The sequence below is a fragment of the Bos indicus x Bos taurus genome, chromosome 9, assembly GCF_003369695.1.
Source record: "Bos indicus x Bos taurus breed Angus x Brahman F1 hybrid chromosome 9, Bos_hybrid_MaternalHap_v2.0, whole genome shotgun sequence".
Taxonomy (NCBI): Eukaryota; Metazoa; Chordata; class Mammalia; order Artiodactyla; family Bovidae; genus Bos; species Bos indicus x Bos taurus.
Window position 1 is genome coordinate 74555754 of NC_040084.1, and position 20455 is coordinate 74576208.

The window sequence follows — 20455 nt, forward strand, 5'->3', positions numbered from 1 at the left end:
TATGAACCAAACAGGCCAATAGGCCCTTGAGCAACTGCTGTTTTCACCCCACTCCCACAGTACACAATGAATTTATGTCTGTTTGTCTTTCTACCCTGGCTGCCTGGCTGGCACCAAACCATGAGCACGAAACAGAGTTAAACCTGCTGATCTGCAGGAGAGTTAGCTCATGACTTGGGCCTCGTTGTCGAGATGTTATATAAGAGACTGAACACATGTAGGCACACGCATCCCACACATACCCTTCAGGCTGCTGTTCATATTTATGCTACCCAAGCTTTTGTGACCACAAAACTGGAAAACAGCGATAGTTCCTGAGTGAATCTAAGAATTGCCTCTTGCAAAGAGAAATCTGCTTCATCAGTGAGAAAGCATACCTGGATTTTCCTTTCTGAAAGCCTAGTGAGCTTTACAAAAACGTTATAGAAATGGTAAAGGGGCTGATTTGCACTAATCAAGGACTGTAGCTGAAAACAAAAATCACTACTGCTGGATCACATGACCAGTCACTGGTAAATTACAGTTCTATATCCATATAAGTTACTTTCCAGTGGGGCCCAGAAGTGCCAAAATGCTTTCCCACATTTCTATATTTGCAGAGACTATTAATTCTTCAAAACTCCTAGATTTCAGTAATCTTTTAAATACTTTATGCATCTCCCCAAAGCAAGCTGCAATTTACTGCAAGCAGGAGCTTTAGAAATACATATTGTAATGTAATTTAAAAAATCTTAGCTGGTTTGAAAACGACAAAGCCAGCATAGGTGGATGTGAAATCAAAACAACTCCTAGGGAACAAAAGGTCCCAGATGGTTCTCTGCCATCCCCTTCCTTGAAGTTAAAAGGCTTCCTTACAGTTTCCTAGAATGATGCTACTTCCCGATGGCATATGTGGCCATAAAGGCACAACATTGTGCCATCTTGCAGCATTAGGCTGAGCTGGACAAAGAAATACTGCACAAAGGCAGACTGACTCTATGAAAGGAAAATAAAGTAGGTTTGCTTTGATCTTCCTTACCACCTTTTGTTGAGCTTCCCTGGTGGCTGAGATGGTAAAGCATCTGCCTGCAATGTGGGAGACCAGGGTTTGATCCCTGGGTTAAGAAGATCTCCTGGAGAAGGAAATGGCAACCCACTCCAGTACTCTTGCCTGGAGAATCCCACGGATGGAGGAGCATGGTAGGCTACAGTCCATGGGGCCGCAAAAAGTCAGACACAACTGAGCGAGCTTCACTTCACCACCTTTTGTTAACAGGTTTATAAGAAAAAGGGCTTCCCTTATAGCTCAGTTGGTAAAGAATCCATCTGCAATGCAGGAGACCCTGGTTCGATTCCTGGGTCGGGAAGATCCCCTGGAGAAGGGATAGGCTACCCACTCCACTATTCTGGCCTAGAGAATTCCACGGACTATATAGTCCATGGGGTTGCAAAGAGTGGAACATGACTGAGCAACTTTCACTTACAAGAAAAACAGTGAATACTACCCTAGTAGTTATGTGCCATCAATCAAGGAGTACCAGGTTCCTGCCATGCCTTTTGTAACATTTCTATAAATCTTTGCTGCATGAACATTTCATGGTGCTAGCAAAGTCCACTTTCCCTTGTCTGCTCTGTCATAAACAAATGTAAAACCCTGAGGGATCATTTATCTGATCGTATGGTACAGATACTAAGTTTTCTTTAAAACCTTTCCTAAACATTAGATATCACTAGCTAAGTTGCAAATGTTATAAAACACCACATTAAACTTTAACCCAGTACCATACGCTAGAGAACCTTTAGGCTTTCCTGTTCATTATTCTCAGTGGTAATACTTTATTAATATACATCACATGGGCTTCTGAATTCCTTGACCAAAAGTTAAAATGCTCATGAAAGGTCCTTTCCTTTAATGATGACAGTCTCATGAGTTTAGATAACCAATTTTAGAGATTCAAAATGAGGCAAAGAAATCAATCATTGGATTCAATAGAAGAATGAGACAGATGGCCAGAGCAGTGTTTCTTAAAATCACCTAATCCATCACTGCTCTATGAGCAAATCACATGTTTAATTTTTGAACCACACAATTAGAAAGACAAGAAAACTAAGAAACAGGCTCCTCATTTCTAGGAGTTTTGGTAAAACAAAGATGCAAGATGAGGTGCTCTGGCGGATGACACTGGAGGGCAGGCAGGTGCCAAGTCATATAATTGTTCTCCCAAACAAGGACAGGGGCATCACTGAGGAGTGGTAATGACTAAATGTGTGATTCAGATGGGCCAGTCTGGCAGCTGTGCTTGGATGCGTAGGAAGGAACAAGGAGTGAGACTTAAGAAAACCTTGTCACATAATAACTTTGTCCAAGTGGAGAAGAGGGATCTCAAGCGGTGGCTGGGAGGAGAGAAAGCAAAAGACAGAAATACAAGAATCACTCATTCACTTTTTTTATACAGGCATTCCCCGGCATGTGGAAGACTTATGCATGGGAGTGAGCGTGGATATACCTACAGTCCAAATAAAAGCTGAGATGTAGGCAGTGGGAAGAAAAGGTTAATGTTTTTATGAAAGACGCAGATGAGAACGGAAGGTTTTACATCTGCAGAAAAAACAAAGCTGAGTGATGGTTCGAATCAGGATCAAAATGATCAATGGTTTGAAATAATGGACTATAGCTAAAAAGATGGGTTTAGTTGTGATACATATGAACACCTCTTCTTGTACTAAAAAGGAACAACTGCACAGGTACAAAATGAAGACCTACCCCAGCTTCAGCAGACACAAGGAAGGAAGATCCTCGGACAGCAAGCTTCCTACACTTCACTGTGAGGAGGCAGTGACCATCCTGACCACATCATGTGGCACTGGGTCAGAGGAGCAAGCCTTCTCCATTTCTTGGTCCTCAGATCACATGGTCTGAGCTCGATATTTCAAATGGGATGAGAAATAAGAACCTATTCAGAAAAGAAGCTAAGATTTATAAAGATTCAAGCCTGTAACATAGGAGGATCATTGGAAAAACAGTTCATTTACTCTGGAGAAAATAGGACTCTGGAGGAATAAAAAGAATGGATTTAAAGGCGAACTTTCAGTGTAGTTTAAGCACACAGACTGAGGTTGGGTGATTGGAAGTTACCAAATGTAACGATCTGGGCCTTCCATCATCAAGGACACTGGAAGTTACCGAATGTAACAATCCGGGCCTTCATCATAGAGGACAGTCCTGCACAAACACTGATCCCTGGTGATATGTTGGGCTAATGCACGGTACACAGTTGGAGTTTCAGACTCTAGAGTCCCTTCTGATCCCGCCATTCCGTGACCTGACGAAAATGGAAACTCAAGCTACATTCTCAGGGAAAACAGTCAGGCAGAGAGAAGAGCCCAAGAGAGGTTCAAATTACCCTCTTCCTTGCTGTCACTGACTTTCCACACTTAAACTTCACAGGGCTTCACTCTGTAGGCAGCTCTGCAGCCGTATTGCTTTACTCATTCAACTGATGCCCCCCAGAGGTTTCAGACTTAAAGCTAAATAATGCAAACAATGGAAGCCTCCCTCAGTGGGTGTGCAGATAGCAGAGGCCCGTGCTATGATTCCAGCACCTGCAGCTCGCAGACCTCCCTCTTCTCTCACCCACCCACAACTTACTGAAAGCTACTGGGTGAAAAACTCTGGGGAAGGGGGCGTAAAGGTGAATAAGACGCACAAGTTTGCCTTTCACGACACAATTTATTACGGATGGCTCACTGTGGCTGTGCGACTTGAGAGATGACATCTAAAGGTTTGTGAGTGAAAAGGCAATAAATATAAGCCAATTTAGTTTATTACTTTATGGACATTTTAAGGTGAAAGACAGTCCTATGTCTTTAGGCCAGTGAAGAACAGAACAGCTCAAGAACAATGTGTTTCAGACTCTGAAACCTACCCCGCCAATCCTTACCCTCTGCTGCTCTTCCCAATTCTCCTAACACAAAAACTGACATCAATTGGGATTTTTTTTTTCCAATTTGGGAAGGTTTAATATCCTCTTTTAACCTTAAGATTAAAATTTTCTCTCAAAAGGTAATTTAAGTGTTTTGCATAATTTTAGAGGTAAACCCTTGGTTTTCTTTCTGTGGGTCGACATATCAGTCAGGGTTCAGTTCCGTGTCTTTGGAGAAAAATATAATATGTAAAATACATATGCTAAGTCACTTCAGTCGTGTCCGACTCTTTGCGAACCTATGGACTGTAGTGCACCAGGCTTCTCTGTCCATGGGATTTCCCAAGCAAGAATACTGGAGTGTGTTGCCATTTCCTTCTCCAAAATATATATAAAGAGATTTATTTTAAGGAAAAATAGCTGCTGCAGTTGTGGAGGCTGGCAAGTCCAAAACTGTAGGGAAGGCCAGCAGGCTGAAACTCAAGCATGACCTGTATGTTACAGCCTTGAGGCAAAATTCTTCCTTCTCTGGAAAACCTCAGTTTTCACTCTGATTGCCTTCAATGATTGGATCAGACTGTCTAGATTATCGAGGGTAAGCTTCTTGATAAAGGAGGAGATATTTAAAGTCAATTGACTGTAAATGTTAATCATATCTGCAAAATACCTTCACAGCAACACCTACTCCAATGTTTGACCAAACTGGGCCCTGTAGCCTAGTCAGGTGACACATAAAGTTAACCATCTCAGTCAGTGACCCCGAGAAGAAGACCCTATTCCCACGCTGAAATAAAGCATGTCAGAGGTCTACCTGTCAATGATCATAACCTTCATTGAATAGGCTGGATACTATCTACTCAAATCATTTCCTGTATTGCAATGCTCTATGAAAATAGTATTCATAAACTGGACACCTCAGAATAAATCCCCCTGTATTTTCACTGATGATTTTTTACCGAGACTCCAATACAGGTTGGCTTCAAAGCATCAAATAAATCCTTTTTTATCATTATAAGAACAAAACAGCCTGGTTGTATAAAAATTAAATGGTCTATAAAGTATAGATATGAAACTTAAAGAAATCCTTCCTACTGTTTCAATTAGAGGAAACTATGGCAGAAAGTGAAGAGGAACTAAAAAGCCTCTTGATGAAAGTGAAAGAGAAGAGTGAAAAAGTTGGTTTAAAGCTCAACATTCAGAAAACGAAGATCATGGCATCTGGCCCATCAGTTCATGGGAAATAGATGGGGAAACAGTGGAAACAGTGTCAGACTTTGTTTTTTGGGGCTCCAAAATCACTGCAGATGGTGACTGCAGCCATGAAATTAAAAGACACTTACTCCTTGGAAGGAAAGTTATGACCAACCTACATAGCATATTCAAAAGCAGAGACATTACTTTGCCAACAAAGGTCTGTCTAGTCAAGGCTATGGTTTTTCCAGTGGTCATGTATGGATGTAAGAGTTGGACTGTGAAGAAAGCTGAGCGCCAAAGGATTGATGCTTTTGAATCATGGTGTTGGAGAAGACTTGAGAGTCCCCTGGACTGCAAGGAGATCCAAACAGCCCATTCTGAAGGAGATCAGCCCTGGGTGTTCTTTGGAAGGAATGATGCTGAAGCTGAAACTCCAATACTTTGGCCACCTCATGCGAAGAGTTGACTCATTGGAAAAGACTCTGATGCTGGGAGGGATTGGGGGCAGAAGGAGAAGGGGACGGCAGAGGATGAGATGGCTGGATGGCATCACCAACTCGATGGATGTGAGTTTGAGTGAACTCTGGGAGTTGGTGATGGACAGGGAGGCCTGGCATGCTGCAATTCATGGGGTCACAAAAAGTCGGACACAACTGAGCGATTGAACTGAGGTGAATGGCATGTAGATATATATGGAAGGAGAGATAGTGAAATAAAACACATTTTTCATGAGAAGATAGTGTGCACGAAGATTTAAGGTACTAAACTTTACATAGTTATTGATTTATTTGTTAACTAGAGCCAACTCTGAGCAAAGATGAATTATACAATTCTCTGGCACAGTTCTGAAATCAACCTAGTGGAAGGAAGGGACTAACAAATGCTAAAGTATAAAGTGCTGGTGGGCAAGTTTGAGGTTTGGTCATTTTTATTCAGTTGAAGGCTCCCAGTGAAAGGATTAGCAGATCCATTGTAACTGTGTGCAACCAACCAGAAGCCTAAACCTAAATTATACAGGTACAGACTTCCCTGGTGATCTAGTGGTTAAGACTTCACCTTCCAATGCAGGGGGTACAGGTTCAATCTCTGGTCAGGGAGCAAAGATTCCACATGCCTCAGGGCCAAAAAACCCAAACATTAAAAAAAAAAAAAAAAGCAATATTATAATAAACTCAATAAAGCCTTTAAAAATGGTCCAAATCTTTAAAAGTAAATAAATTATACAGGTAAGAGAGAAGTATACTTGGGTTAAATAGCCAGCCCAGAAGCTTTCAAAATTTGCAAGTGCTAAATAAAAAATGTCCCTAATGCATCAAAGTGTGTGCTAGTCACTGAGTTGTGAAATGTCCCTAGTGCATCTAAGTGTGTGTTAGTCACTGAGTCATGTCCAACTCTTTGTGACCTTGTGGACTGTAGCCTGCCAAGAATTCCTCTGTCCATGGGATTCTCCAAGCAAGAATACTGGAGTGGGTTGCCATTTCCTGCTCCAGGGGATTTCCTGACCCAGGGATAGAAACCGGGTCTCCTATATTGCAGGTGGATTCTTTACCATTTGAGCCACCAGGGAAACTCAATGCATCAATAATCACTTAAAAAAAAAAAAGATATGAAGTACTTCCATGTAGATATTACTAGCAACCCAGTTTGTTTTTTGATAAACACAGTTTCTTTTTGTCTTGCCTAACTTAGGGCCATCAAGATTTCAGGGGGCTCTTACATAGAAATAAACAACATCTCAGAAGGATGGATGAGTTGATAAGGACACTCAAGGCACCCCAAAACCTCATCTCTAAAACCTTTTACCTTACACATCCATGTTCTAAGCCCTCATTTTAAAATTCATGTACACTTCAGACAGGCTACTGAGGAAGGATTACAATGCCAAATGAGACTTGGCAAACTTCCTAAAATATCACAAACACACCATTTTGCCTTTTTATCATAAGGCAAAATAGCTACTCTTCCATTGTTAAAGGTACTAAAATTTTGGCTGTATTAAAAAAAAGGCTGTTACAAATACATGCAATAGTGCAGAAAGGAATCAACCTCATAATAAAAATCTCTTCTCCCTCTCAAATTTTTTTCTTGCTGGAGATAGTATTACCTGGCTCCACAGGCACAGAAGAAGAGACTCACCCTGAACCCCTGAAACAAGAGGCACCCATGTCTCCCTAAAGCACAAAGCCAGGCTGCATCCAGTTCAGTATAAAAAGACTTTGTCCTTGCTTTCTGTTTACAAACCAAAAGAGGGTGGTTTACATAACCAAAGCTGTTTGCTTTAAAAATAACTGCAACACTGAAAATTGTTCCATGAATTGTTTTTAGGTAGGTACATCAGTAACAGAAAACCATGTGCTCTAGACAAGAAAAACCCATCATACACCTCAGAGCAGTGTGAACTCAACTTCACAGGTGTCCAAGAGCCATACACCGAGTCCTATTTCTGAACCAGCAGCCAGATTTAGAATAGCCCTTTTCTCTTCCCTCCTGACATTCTATGCTCCTCCTCTTCCAAAACCTTCTTGAATGACTCCTTTATCACCTTCACAATGACACGAGGTTCTAATCATGTGTATGGTTTAGACTTGTGTTGTACAAATTGGTGGATGATGGGGACTCTTTTTTTTTCCCTCCATGCTCAGGGTAGCAGGCAAATGTAAATAAACAAGATGACATTCTCAAAGCTGACTACTTCAAATACAGTTGGACTACCAAGAAATTCAACTAGAAATGCCAAACTAGTGTTCTTTCCCATGAGGCTTCATTGGATTGAAGACTACGACATTTGTCCTCTCATAGGTCTCCTTAGCTCCATCTCCCTTTTCTCTATTTTCATGCTTTCTTTCTGCTGCTGCTGCTGCGTCGCTTCAGTCGTGTCCAACTCTGTGCGACCCAACAGACGGCAGCCCACCAGGCTTCCCCGTCCCTGGGATTCTCCAGGCAAGAACACTGGAGTGGGTTGCCATTTCCTTCTCCAGTGCATGAACGTGAAAAGTGAAAGGGAAGTCGCTCAGTCGTGTCCGACTCTATCGACCCCATGGACTGCAGCCCACCAGGCTCCTCCGTCCATGGGATTTTCCAGGCAAAAGTACTGGAGTGCAGTGCCATTGCCTTCTCCGGCTTTCTTTCTATTGTACAGCTATTTCTTCAACTTGTGTTTTACTTTCTGATTCTCAGCCTGGGGCTTAACACAAAGTCTCTGGACAAGGCATGTGGATGCATCTTGCTATATACCAACAAGAGCATCTTCACAGAGATGGTAGACGGTAGGAAGCCACTGTTGCAAGATAAATTAATGGGTTTGTTCTAGTGTTAAGCATATTATATAATAATGTCATTTTCAATATTAATTTTTTTCACTGAAGAATGATACAAATTTTAAGAAAGGATGGCAAAAAGCATATTTGTTCAATTAGCACAGTATCTACTGTATATATAAACACAATCTGAAGTCATCTAAACCCAGGACCCCCTGAAGGAAGTAACATTTTAAGATTTACTAAGTTCAAGATATAAAAGTCTAAATTGCAAGGTGAAGGAGATAGTGTTTTCTTAGGGAAAATGTCTCTGCACGTGTGCATATCTCACTTTCTCAAAGACACACACTCACATACACAACCAGAATTGGCCTTGTAAATGGAGCCTCTGTAACTTAAGAAAGTCTCTTATAAAATTCAATAGGAAACTGACAAATAAGACAGCTTACTGATATTTTCTCTTTCGTGTCTGTACTTTGAAGAAACCCAAACTTTCTAATGGAAGTTAGCAGAAGGCAAGCTGTATATGCTTCCTCTATTTTCCTCGTAGCGAAAGTCCCTTAGTCGTGTCTGACTCTTTACAACCAATGGAGTATTCAGTCCATGGACTTCACCAGGCTGGAATACTAGAATGGGTAGTTGTTCCCTTCTCTAGATGATCTTCCCAACCCAGGGATTGAATCCAGGTCTCCCACATTGTAGGTGGATTCTTTACCATCTGAGCTACCAAGGAAGCCCAAGAATACTGGAGTGGGTAAGGCTATCCCTTCTCCAAAGGATCTTCCCAACCTAGGAATCAAACTGGGGTCTGCTGCATTGCAGGTGGATTCTTTACCAGCTAAGACATTCAATGAAGTGACAGTGACTTCTTAAGGATATACAAACCAGGCAAGTCCATCTTTGTGGTTTGAAAAGAATGGAAGTCCACCTTTCATGTAAAGTACAATAATCCTATAGCAATCACACTTTAAGAACATTTAGAACTATAATATGTTAATAAAAACACATTTGAATACCATACAAAGGAAACAAAAATAAGCCAAGATGGGCTGGCATGGCTGTCCGACTCAATTACAACACAGTCCATGAGTCTCACAGGCCAGTGTGTCATAGTCTTCTGCTGGGAGGTTGTGTGCGACACTGTGACAGGTGAGGAGCACCCATGTGCTTTGATGACGCTTCCCATACCTGGGACAAGCCAATGGCCCTGTGATCACAGCTGCTGTCAAGCCTGAATCAGCACTATATTTGAATCTCTTATTATGCAGACTTCACAATTAGAAAATTTGCTTAAGGGAGAGCATGCCAGGGTCCACAGTGTCACAGTGATGCAGTACTAATCCTTAATAGTCATGACCACAGTAATTATAACACTTCATGCCTTTGCTGTGTCAGACACTGATCTACATGTTTGACGTGCATTAACTCATTTAATCCTCACTCTATGAAGCTGTTACCAATTTCTCTGTTTTAAAAAGGAAGAAACAGAGGAATGATCAAATAACTTATCCAATATCTCTCAGCTTATCGGGGTGGGGAGTAGAGCTGAGATTGCAACCCAGGCAGCCAGACCCCAGAGTCCTAGCATAAAGTAATTTGTTGTTGTTTAGTCACTAAATCATGTCCAATTCTTTTGCAATCCCATGGACTGCAGACCACCAGGCTCCTTTCTCCATGAGATTTTCCAGGCAAGAATACTGGAGTGGGTAGTTATTTCCTTCTCCAGGGGATCTTCTCAACCCAGGGATCGAACCTGTCTCTCATATATTGGCAGGCAGATTCTTTACCACTGAGCCACCTGGGAAGCCCCAGCACAAAGTAATAGTTTAGCATCGTCCCTAAATAATTAGGCAGTCAATTCTGAGAGTAAGACTATATGTCTCTCCATGTGCTCAGTTTCAGTATAATCTTGAAGAAAAACAACAACAAAAAAGATCCTCTTCTACAGGGATCATTGCCATTGCATCACCCCTACTGTCCTTTCTGTTTTGGCCTTGTATTTTACAGTTTAGCAGGCACCAGCTGCAAGGAGCAGAAAAGAGGAGACCAGTTCTGCCAACGGAGTAGGCACCCACTCCAGTGCACTTGCCTGGAAAATCCCATGGACGGAGGAGCCTGGTAGGCTGCAGTCCATGAGGTCACAAAGAGTCAGACACAGCTGAGCGACTTCACTTTTACTTTTCACTTTCATGCATTGGAGAAGGAAATGGCAACCAACTCCAGTGTTCTTGCCTGGAGAATCCCAGGGACAGGGGAGCCTGGTGGGCTGCCATCTATGGGGTCGCACAGAGTCGGACACGACTGAAGCGACTTAGCAGCAGCAGTTCTGCCAAAGGCAAGCCCTCTCGGAAAGGGCTTCCAATCACAATGGATGGCACCACAGAGCCTTGCAAGCACACACAACTGCAACTGAGAACTATCTCTAGAGGTTCTGACACAACAAAATCAGAGACAGTCATGTGAGGTGAGGTTCAAAGCCATAGATGTGAATAATACTATTGAGAAAAATTGCAAAATGAAAAGAGCAGAGCTTTCCAGACCAAGCCTTTGGTAAAATATCATGGAATGAGGAGAAAGAAGAGGTGAAGGAAAGATCAGCCCAGAGGGCACTGGCATCAGGTCAGGTATGAGACGGAAGGGGAGAGCATCAAGGCTAAGGTCATCCTGGTGCCAGTTATTTACAGACGGAAGAAACAAGGGCTGGTCTCCCGCCAGGCACCTGGTGATTAGAGTTCACGGGTCACCATGGAGATCTCTGGGACAATTGTCTACAAAAAGAACCCTTTAGTTATCTACCTGAAACTGAACTTTATTTTGAGGAGGAGGAGGAGGAAGGCAGTGTAGCAACTGAGCAAAGTAGACAAAAAGAAAGCTAATTACTTAACATTGTGTCTACCTGAACATATTCAGATAATAAAGTGCATAAATATGTCCCAGAATATGTGTGTACATATACTTGGCTATTCAAGTGGACTCGTACCCATATTTACTTCTCTTTCCTTAGAAAGAAAATGGGCTAAAATAAGAGAGTAAGCTCAATAGTTGGAGGGCAGTAGCTGTTACAATTTTCCAGGTGGTTTTCATAAGACACACTCAACACCTCCAAATTAAACCTAAGGTCAACTGGAAGAGCATTAAGTAAAAATGGATCTAAAGTAGTTATGAATCTTGATTGCACACTGGAACCACCTGGGGAATTTTTCTTTAAATACTGCCACCTGCCTCCTACCCCTAGAGAGTCTCAGATAATTGTCTAGGGTGCAGCATGGGTACCGAGTATTTAAAAGGTCCCCAGGTGATAGCCAACTGAGACTACCCAAGGTGAGTGAGAACCAATGATCTGAACCAATGATGTTCCAGCACATGACCTCAATAATTGGTTCAACAACATGACCTTGTGGCAAGGACTGAGCTATATTTAAATAAACCCAGCAGGGCCGTGGGGTGTACTACCTTAGAGCATCTACTGTGAAAATAAACCAACCCAGCAGCAATGACGGAAGCAGGCAACCAGGCCCTGTTTGGTATGTCTGCCGCACTAAAGAGGTCAGGAGCTTCTGGGAAACAGAGGCCTGCCTGGATTAACACCTTGAAAAGGAGTCAGGTGTTTTCACTACAGCCGATTACTATGCACATTACTGTCCACCCAAACAGGCCTTGTGTTGGGTTGTAGGAACACTAAAAGAAAGGGGGTTCCTTCTAGAATTGCACCTTGGAATTTCAACTTTTCCTAAACTATAACAATGGTGTCAGGGATACAGGTTGTACACGTGGAAAGTTATGCCATAGTAAAAGATATTTCTGTGTACCACAAAGCCAGTTCTAAAAAGGAGACTTTTAGAGCATTAAAAAAGTCACAGTAGAAAGTAAGACATCCCAAATCTCAATACTCTAAACTGAAATATCACAGTTTTACTAAATACGCTTGCAAAGCCCAGTTCATAGATACCAAATGCATTTCACTTAGCTTCCTTTCTGCTTCATTTTGCATACCCACATTCATCTGCAGCAACATGGAAGCAACTAGAGATGATCACACAAAGTGAGGTAAGTCAAAAAGAGACAAATAACAGTTGTGGAGTTTACAATATGCCACAAATGAACCTATCTGCAAAATAGAAATAGACTCACAGACAGTACAGACTTGTGGCTGCAAAGGGGCGGGGGGTGGGGAGGATGAACTGGGAGTTTGGGGTTAGTAGATGCAAACTATTACCTATAGAATGGAATGGATAGACGACAAGGTCTACTATATGGCACAGGGAACGACATTCAATATTCTGGGATAAACCATAATGGGAAGTATAAAAAACAATGTATACATGTGTATAATTGAGTCACTTTGCTGTACAGTAGAAATTAGAACACTGTAAATCAACTATACATCATTAAAAATTTTTTAAACTTGTTTTTCTAGAAAAGAATAGGCCTGAACACCATAACATTTAGCTTATAGAACCATAGACCATGCTCAGTGATTAAAGGTCCAAAGACATTATCAAGACTTTTGACAAAGCTCTACAAGTACACTTCATAACTGAGAACTGATACTGAGTTGGCCAATATAAATTCTGCCAACAAAGAAACAAGTTATAGTAATACTTCCAACTTTCTTACTGAAAAAAAAAAAAAAGAGGAAAAAAAGTTCCAAATTCTGGAAAGCCATATTTCAAGGGATTGGAAGACAGACCCTAAGCAGGAGAACTTGGACTAGCATGGGATGTGCTGTATGACAACACTCCTGTTCATCATCAACTTCAGCATGGAAACTCCACAAGAAATAAATACTATGGAAAAAAAGAAGCCAATGACATTTGAGCCAAATAAATCCTCATTACACCCTGGGCTCTGGGAGCACCTCCACGGGTTTTCCTGGTTCAAGTGAACATCATGCAGTATCCCGAAGGGCACCAATTTACTTTGAGGTGTACATTGCTTTACTCAAAGAACTTGGTGCAATGTCTAAAAACCAAAACTAAATGTAACAAGTATTGACAAGGATGCAGAGCAAGTAAGACTCATATACACTGCTTGTAGGAATGCAAGACTGCACAGCCACTACGGAGAAAAGTTCATCAGTTTCTTATAAACATGTAGGTACCTGTGAGTCAGCAATTCCACTCCCAGGTATTTCCCTTAGATAAATAAGAAAACCTTGTACCTAAGTGTTTGCAGCAACATTTATACCACCAAAGCCTGGAAATATCCAATGTTTCTGATACCCCCAACACAGTTGAATCTCAAATGCATTATGTTAAGTGAAAAAAATTCAGACTCAGAAGTCTATGTGTAGGATGCCACTTTTATGACATTCTGGAAGAGGCAAAACTAGGATGGTGAGCAGATCAGTGGTTGCCAGGCATTAAGGATAGGACAGCTGGATCACAGAGGAGCCACAAGAGGGAATTTTCTGGGGTGAGAGAACTCTTCTGGATCATTACGATAGAGGTAGTTACATGACTATACATTCGACAAAACTCAATGAATCACACAAACCCCCAAAACAATAAGCTGTGTGCATATTCAAAAGTTTTAATAAGAAAAATTTCAAGGATTTTACACTTTTTCTTTTCACCAGTGTATTTTATGGAGAGTCTTTTAAATTGGCTATCTTTACTTTTCAACTGCTAGTCTATTAATCACATAATCTGCTACGTCCCCCACTCTGAAATGCCCCAACTCTGGGGGTGATCAGTGACTACCCAGTAACAGCACCAAGTGCTCTCTTTTCTCTTCAGTGTCTGAATCCTTGACCGGCTCATCCCTCTCCCTTGGCTGGTTCAGCACTGCTCAGTTATGCTTCTCCTACTTTCTGGTTTTCCACCTCCTGTCCTTGAAGTGTCGTCTCACCACCTTTCAGTTTTCCTTGCAGAACCCTCCTCATTTTCAAGGCCTCCATTCCATTCCCCTTATGGAATGAATCTGCCCAGAGTCCCAACCTTCATTTTCTCCTTATTCCCACCCTTCTAGGTGTCCATTAAACATTTTACTTGCATCTCTCCCTTGCAGCTCAAACCTCTGTGTTTAAAGCAGAGGTTTGTCTAGTTCTCCCACCAAAACCTGGTCCTCCTCATGACTATATTCCTGCCGCCCTTAAACAAATGAACCCAACTCAAACTTGGAGTATAACCTTAAATGTCAATGTTTTACCTGCATCCTTGGACACATGCCTCTATAGAATCTTGAATTAAATCATTCTCTTCCCACTTTCACTGCCATGCCATAGTGCCAGCCCAGCGCCTACCCAGGAGGTTCCTTCAGGAACTTCAAAGCTGGTCTGTACATCACCGCATGCGTTCTTCTTAAGTGCCTCCCCTACTCTACAACACTACTTCAAAATGAGGATCACGTGGGTAGAATACCAATTCCCCTCCTGATCGCCAGAGATTTGGCTGATCTGACTGACTACATGTATGTTCTCATAAACTCCCTCCTCCCCTTGCCCCTGATACCCTTCCCAAAGCAGCAAAATTCAATCAAGGGAATGGCTTTCCTTGATGAAGGGACCGTAGACTTCCAAAATGCACAGCTGAGCACTTGTGCCAGACCTTGCTAATGAAGCTTTCAAGATCCACAGATAGAGAATTATCTAATTTATCACACTTTATCAAGATATGTTATCCTTAGGAGTCATCAACAGTTTCTCATTGCCTGCAGAATCATGGACTAACCTCTGAGCTTGATCACTCAACAATACGGCCTCAACGTGCCTTCATTCCTAATCCGTCTTCTAGATTCTTTCACGCTGAACTTCACACGACTCAATAGGACCCAAATTTTGCTTTTTTCCTCATCTGCACCTTTATTTTTCTCTCCTCCCTTCATTCAACTTTATATGCCATTTACCTATTTTAAAAGTTTAAGTTAATTACTATACCCAGTACATCCTCCCTGATGAAAGGCCACAGCTTAGAAGTAATTCTTTCTTCACTGAACTCCTCATAACCCTGTAATTATTTGCTTGTGGGTTTTGTTTTTCTTTTGTAATCTAAGGATCATGTCTTTATCAACCTTTCAGTCACTATTATGTTTTTGAGAAGGTACATATTTCTTGCTTAAATTATTCTAAACCTTAATATTTTCAATTCATATTAATAGACTTGAGTTAAAAAAAAAAATAGCCCCAGGGACTTCCCTGGTGGCTCAATGGATAAGAATCCACCTGCCAATGCAGGGGACGTGAGTTCGATCCCTGGTCCGGGAAGATCCCACATGCCACGGAGCAACTAAACTTGTGTGCCACGACTACTGAAGCCTGCATGTTCTAGGGTCCGCAAGTCACAACTACTGAAGCCCGTGCAGCCTAGAGCCTGTGCTCCACAAGAGAAGCCACCTCAGTGAGAAGCCTGTGGCACCACAGCTAGACAGTGGCCTACATGCAACAGTGCAGACTCAATACAGCCAAAAAAACCCTTTCAAATGATTATTTTTCATGCCCCAGGAGATGAAGATGTTAGAATTCTTTTTTACAGCACATGCCAATGTAAATTAGTGATTCACACACATGCCTAACTAACGCATCAATTAAATGCAGGCTCCTGAGCCTAAAGGCCTAGTCTAATAATACTTCCCTTCTGCTTAGCAAGATGTATAACTATATTAACTAAAATATAACAGGGGAAAAGTTATCTATTCACCTGAATGAGGCATTACTAGCTCTAGGATGTGAATTTCAAAATGGATGAGTTTAATGCCATCTGAACCCCACCTAACAATTTTTATTTGCAGACCCTGAAATGTAAGATCTTAAATACCACTTTATAATTCGGAAAAAACACAGTGAAGAGTCATGAACAAGATCACACAAAAGGTCAATGTTTTTCCACAGCGCTGCCTGCTAAAGAGAGAAAAAGCCCAATTCCAGGTTCTAAGTGATTTCCCCCAAAGGAGTGTCAACAGATTTCACAAGTCATCGGTATTAACTTATCCCCAGTGTATGAAAGTGTGCTCTCACGGATTAGTCAAGAGCAGCTCTAGATTTGGTTTTAACTCAATAGGCTTTTTTTAAGGAAGTTATTAAATTGACAAATTAGCTCTGCACACTCACTTTCACAGTTCTTGAGCACTAGTATAAAATTAAATACACAAAGCCTGGGCAGAGGCAATTTCGTGAATTTCAATCTGTTACACAAAATAACCTGAATAGACTTGACATCCTCTAGTGGTGAAACTGAAAACTTGTTTCCAAGTCAATTATTTTGCTCAGTTCTTGCCTACGATTGGTTATGGCAACACAAGTGGAAAGAATGGTTTGTTTTAAAGAAAAAATAAAAAATTCATCATAAAGAATGTGACTTGACTACTTTTGAGTAGAAAATAAATATATGCTGACAGAAATACAGTTCTGAATGCTGAAAGAAATATGATTTTTATATTCTACTTTTCAATATTCTTTAGAAAGTCTCATTTTATAGATGGTATACTGCCAGTTTCAACCCATCTTTGATACACACTCACACACACACACACACACACACACACACACACATAATAATGAACACATTACAGGTGTTACTTTTATAATCACCTGAGATTCTAATCTAAATTGCCCTAAAGTTGGACCACAGTCTTTTCAGGGACAGAAAAACTAAGACATTTAAGAATGGGCTCTACCTCCTAATAACCTAATGTGCTGTACGTGCTCAAGTCACTCAGTCACGTCCAAATCTTTGCGACCCGATGGACTGTAGCCTGCCAGGCTCCTCTGTCCGTGGAATTCTTCAGGCAAGAATTCTGGAGTGGGTTGCCATGCCCTCCTCCAGAGGATCTTCCCAACCCAGGAATCAAACCCAGGTCTCCTGCATTGCAGGTGGATTCCTCACCATCGGAGCCACCAGGGAAGCCCAATAACCTAATAACCTGATCTAAAAGGGAATAAAATGAATCCTTCAACAAATGTTGCCCTTTAAGGTGGCAATGTTCTCCTCTTGATGGTAATAAAAGACAGAAATTCCCACCCCATCCCCCAAAACCCACCTCAATATAATCCTGTAATTATTAAAAAAAAAAAAAAAACTTGCAGCATTTGTATGTTAATATTAAATACATCCACAAGAAGAAAAGTACTACACTGAAGTTTGATATTCAGGTATAGGTCACATATTTTAAATATATGAAAAACTTCCTAAGTTGTTACAATCCTCAAACAACTGGCACCCAGATTTAAATATATTTTTTTCACCTTTCTTCTTTCTTTGGCACCTAATCACAAAGGTATTCTGACCATGAAAAGCCATAACAATAATCCAGGGGTAGAAAAATAGGAAAAAGATGTGAGCCAGAAATAAGCTTAGTTAAACTATGGTGGTTTAGTCACTAAGTCATGTCCAACACTTGTGATCCCATGAACCGTAGGCTGTCAGGCTCCTCTGTCCATGGGATTCTCCAGGCAAGAATATTGGAGTGGGTAGCCATTTCCTTCTCTGGGGGGATCTTCCCAGCCCAGGGATCAAACCCTGGTCTCCTGCATTGCAGGCAGATTCTTTATCAACTGCTGCTGCTGCCAAGTCACTTCAGTTGTGTCCGACTCTGTGCGACCCCATAGACAGCAGCCCACCAGGCTCCCCTGTCCCTGGGATTCTCCAGGCAAGAATACTGGAGTGGGTTGCCATTTCCTTCTCCATCTTTATCAACTAAACTACAGTTATTCAAAAGACTATATATAAAACTTGTCCTTTGGAAACTGAAGTTTCCAGGAAGAGATGTGAAAGAATTGTTTTCTATGAAGGAGATGGTTAAATTGCCCTTTTCATAAAGAAAATAGTTCACTGACAGCCACATGGTTGATTTGTATGTTAATTGTTAGAAGCATGACCAGTTCCTTGGTAAACATGCCTGAGCACTGAATAAAACTAGTTTGTAATTCACTAACATCTGAAAATCTTGTTCATGTGCAAATTCTAGGAAATGCTTATTTATTATTTTTAGCATAAAACGTGTGTATTAACTCACTGGAACAATTTTGCTTCAGAAGCAGTTTTTTTGTTGTTGTTGCTGTTGTTTTTTCCTTTGTGCAGATTAGGCACCAAACCGTTTATATTCTTAATGAGGATACTGCCCTCCTGCTGCACTAACCCTCAGAACCCAGTTTATCAAGTTCCCTAAAGCATTTACAAAGGCACGTCCTCTTAGCCACCCCTTCCCCACCCCAAACCAAAATAATGACCTGCCAATCTTTCAAATACAGTAAGACAAAATAAACCACCCTTCAGGAAGTAGCGTGACTTCAAAGTAAACAAGTTCAAGATTCCTTGTCTTAATCTCAGGTATTAAGTCTTCAGACTTTAGGTGCCCCGACTCTACGTAGCTGAAAAGATTCATTTGCAAATACGGTTACAGCTTTCCCGGACCTGTCGCATTAATAGAAGCACACCTTCTAAGTCAATACCTCTCTTTTGAGGGCGGAGGGAGTCTCAAATTTAGGTGACAATTGTTTCCGATTATGTGTAAGCAGAAAACTCAACTTAATTGGGGAGCCTGCAATTGGCACGGCTTTTTAAAAATAAGAATCTGCCTCACCGCCCCCAAGTGTAGGAAGGTACCAGAAACAGTTTACTGGCCAAGAATAGAAGAGGGGACTAGAAAAGAGAGGTGGATCTGCAAGAAGAAATGATCTCGAGGGGCGGGAATCGAGGGGGGCGGGGGAGACTTAATGCTCTCAGGGATGTGAGCTCCTGCCCCCAACCGCGGCTTGGAAGTGGAGGGAGGCGGGTTCCTCTGTACCGCTTTCGGAGGGGCCGAGACGATGTTCCCACCTATGGTTGGTGCACTGACTGAAAACATGAACTGTTGAGGATCCTTTCAAGTTAGCAAATCTCTGAGATCCCCACCAGCACCCGCAGGCCTCCACCATCCCGAAAGCAGCCCCCTGCTTCCCAACCCCCCGATCTCAGTCTTCTCGTGACCAACGTCGTAACTGCGGACCCCAGGACAATCGCTCCGCAGCGCTGGGCTGCGTCCGCCGTGTCGGGCGACCCCGGCACCCGGCGCGCCAGTTAAAGAGAAAAGGTTTGCGCAGAAAAGGATAATCCTGCGAGCCGCACCTGGACAAGGATTTTCCGGCTGCTGGTTTGGTTGGGGGAACAGGATTTCCCCATTCAACCGAATTAGACCCTGACTGGCAGGTGGGAGAGGAGGACCGGCGTCTCCCTATTTCCTCCTCCAGCCCGCGCTCCCTGGCGCGCTTCCACCTGTTGGGGGAAGTCGAGCTGGAGCGCGAGAGGGACGGCCCTGGCTGCGGCCGGGCGCCAGCGAACTTGGGCGCCGGGGCCGCGCGATCGACGCGCGGCGGCGGAGGGCGGAGAGCCAGCGCGCTCCGAGCCGGCCGTTCCGGGCCGCGGCCGGGCGGGGGAGGGGAGCGCCGGCCCCACGCGAGCCCCGCAGCCCCGCTGGCCGCCCTCCCGCCCGCGCCCGCCCGACCCCCACCTGCCCCCGCAGCTCAGTCACCTGTTTCGCTCTGCGCGACGCCATCGCCGCCCGTGTGGCTGTCGCCGCCCGCTCCCAGGTCCGCCATGGTGCTCCGATGACGCGCCCGGAGAGCCGCTCCGCCCTCTTCCTCGGCTTGGCTCCCGCCGGCCCCCCGCCTCCCGGCCCGCGGCCCAGACAGGTGAGCGCCGTCAGGGAAGGGCGGAGGAAGGAGGGAGCGAGCGCTCGCTAGCCCGCGGCGGCCTGCACCCGGCGCGCCCCCTCGTGGGCAGGTACGGCGTGGCAGCCGCTCCGGCTGACGCGGCTGGGTTTCCGCAACCAGAGCAGTGGGCGGAGTCAGGCAACCTGGGCTGCGAGCTTCTGGTCCCGGCTGCCCGGCTCCTCGAGGTCTGCAGGGGGTTCGGGGACACTTGGTGGCGCTAGGAACTGGGACGCTCTGAGGATCCGTCGAAATGAGGCGAGAGCATCCGGAAGGCTCTATCCCTCTCTGAGCTCCGAGGCAGCCTGATCAATGTTAGACTCGCCAGGGCTGGGGTTCATGGTGACAGCCGCCGAAGACTATCATGCCACGTGGAAAGCCGGACTACACGGGCTGGATTCGACTCAGCGGCCTAGTCTTCATCTGCGTTTTAGCACATAACTGCCGACGACCTGTCTTTTCACCAGGCTTCTGTATCT

General features: G+C 43.3%; 1 protein-coding gene across 4 annotated transcripts in view; it reads right to left on the minus strand.

Annotated features, from left to right (window-relative positions):
- The window catches only part of MAP7 (microtubule associated protein 7), a 176818-nt gene extending 156834 nt beyond the window's left edge, over positions 1-19984 (minus strand). The window contains exon 1 of one of the 4 annotated variants that reach the window (XM_027551668.1): positions 19799-19984. In XM_027551668.1, coding sequence (XP_027407469.1) covers positions 19799-19865 — 67 coding nt within the window. In that variant the 5' untranslated portion in view covers positions 19866-19984. The remainder of the gene's footprint in view (positions 1-19798) is intronic. The other 3 variants (XM_027551666.1, XM_027551657.1, XM_027551664.1) reach the window with 3 other exon arrangements.
- Between the last annotated feature and the right edge of the window lie 471 nt (positions 19985-20455).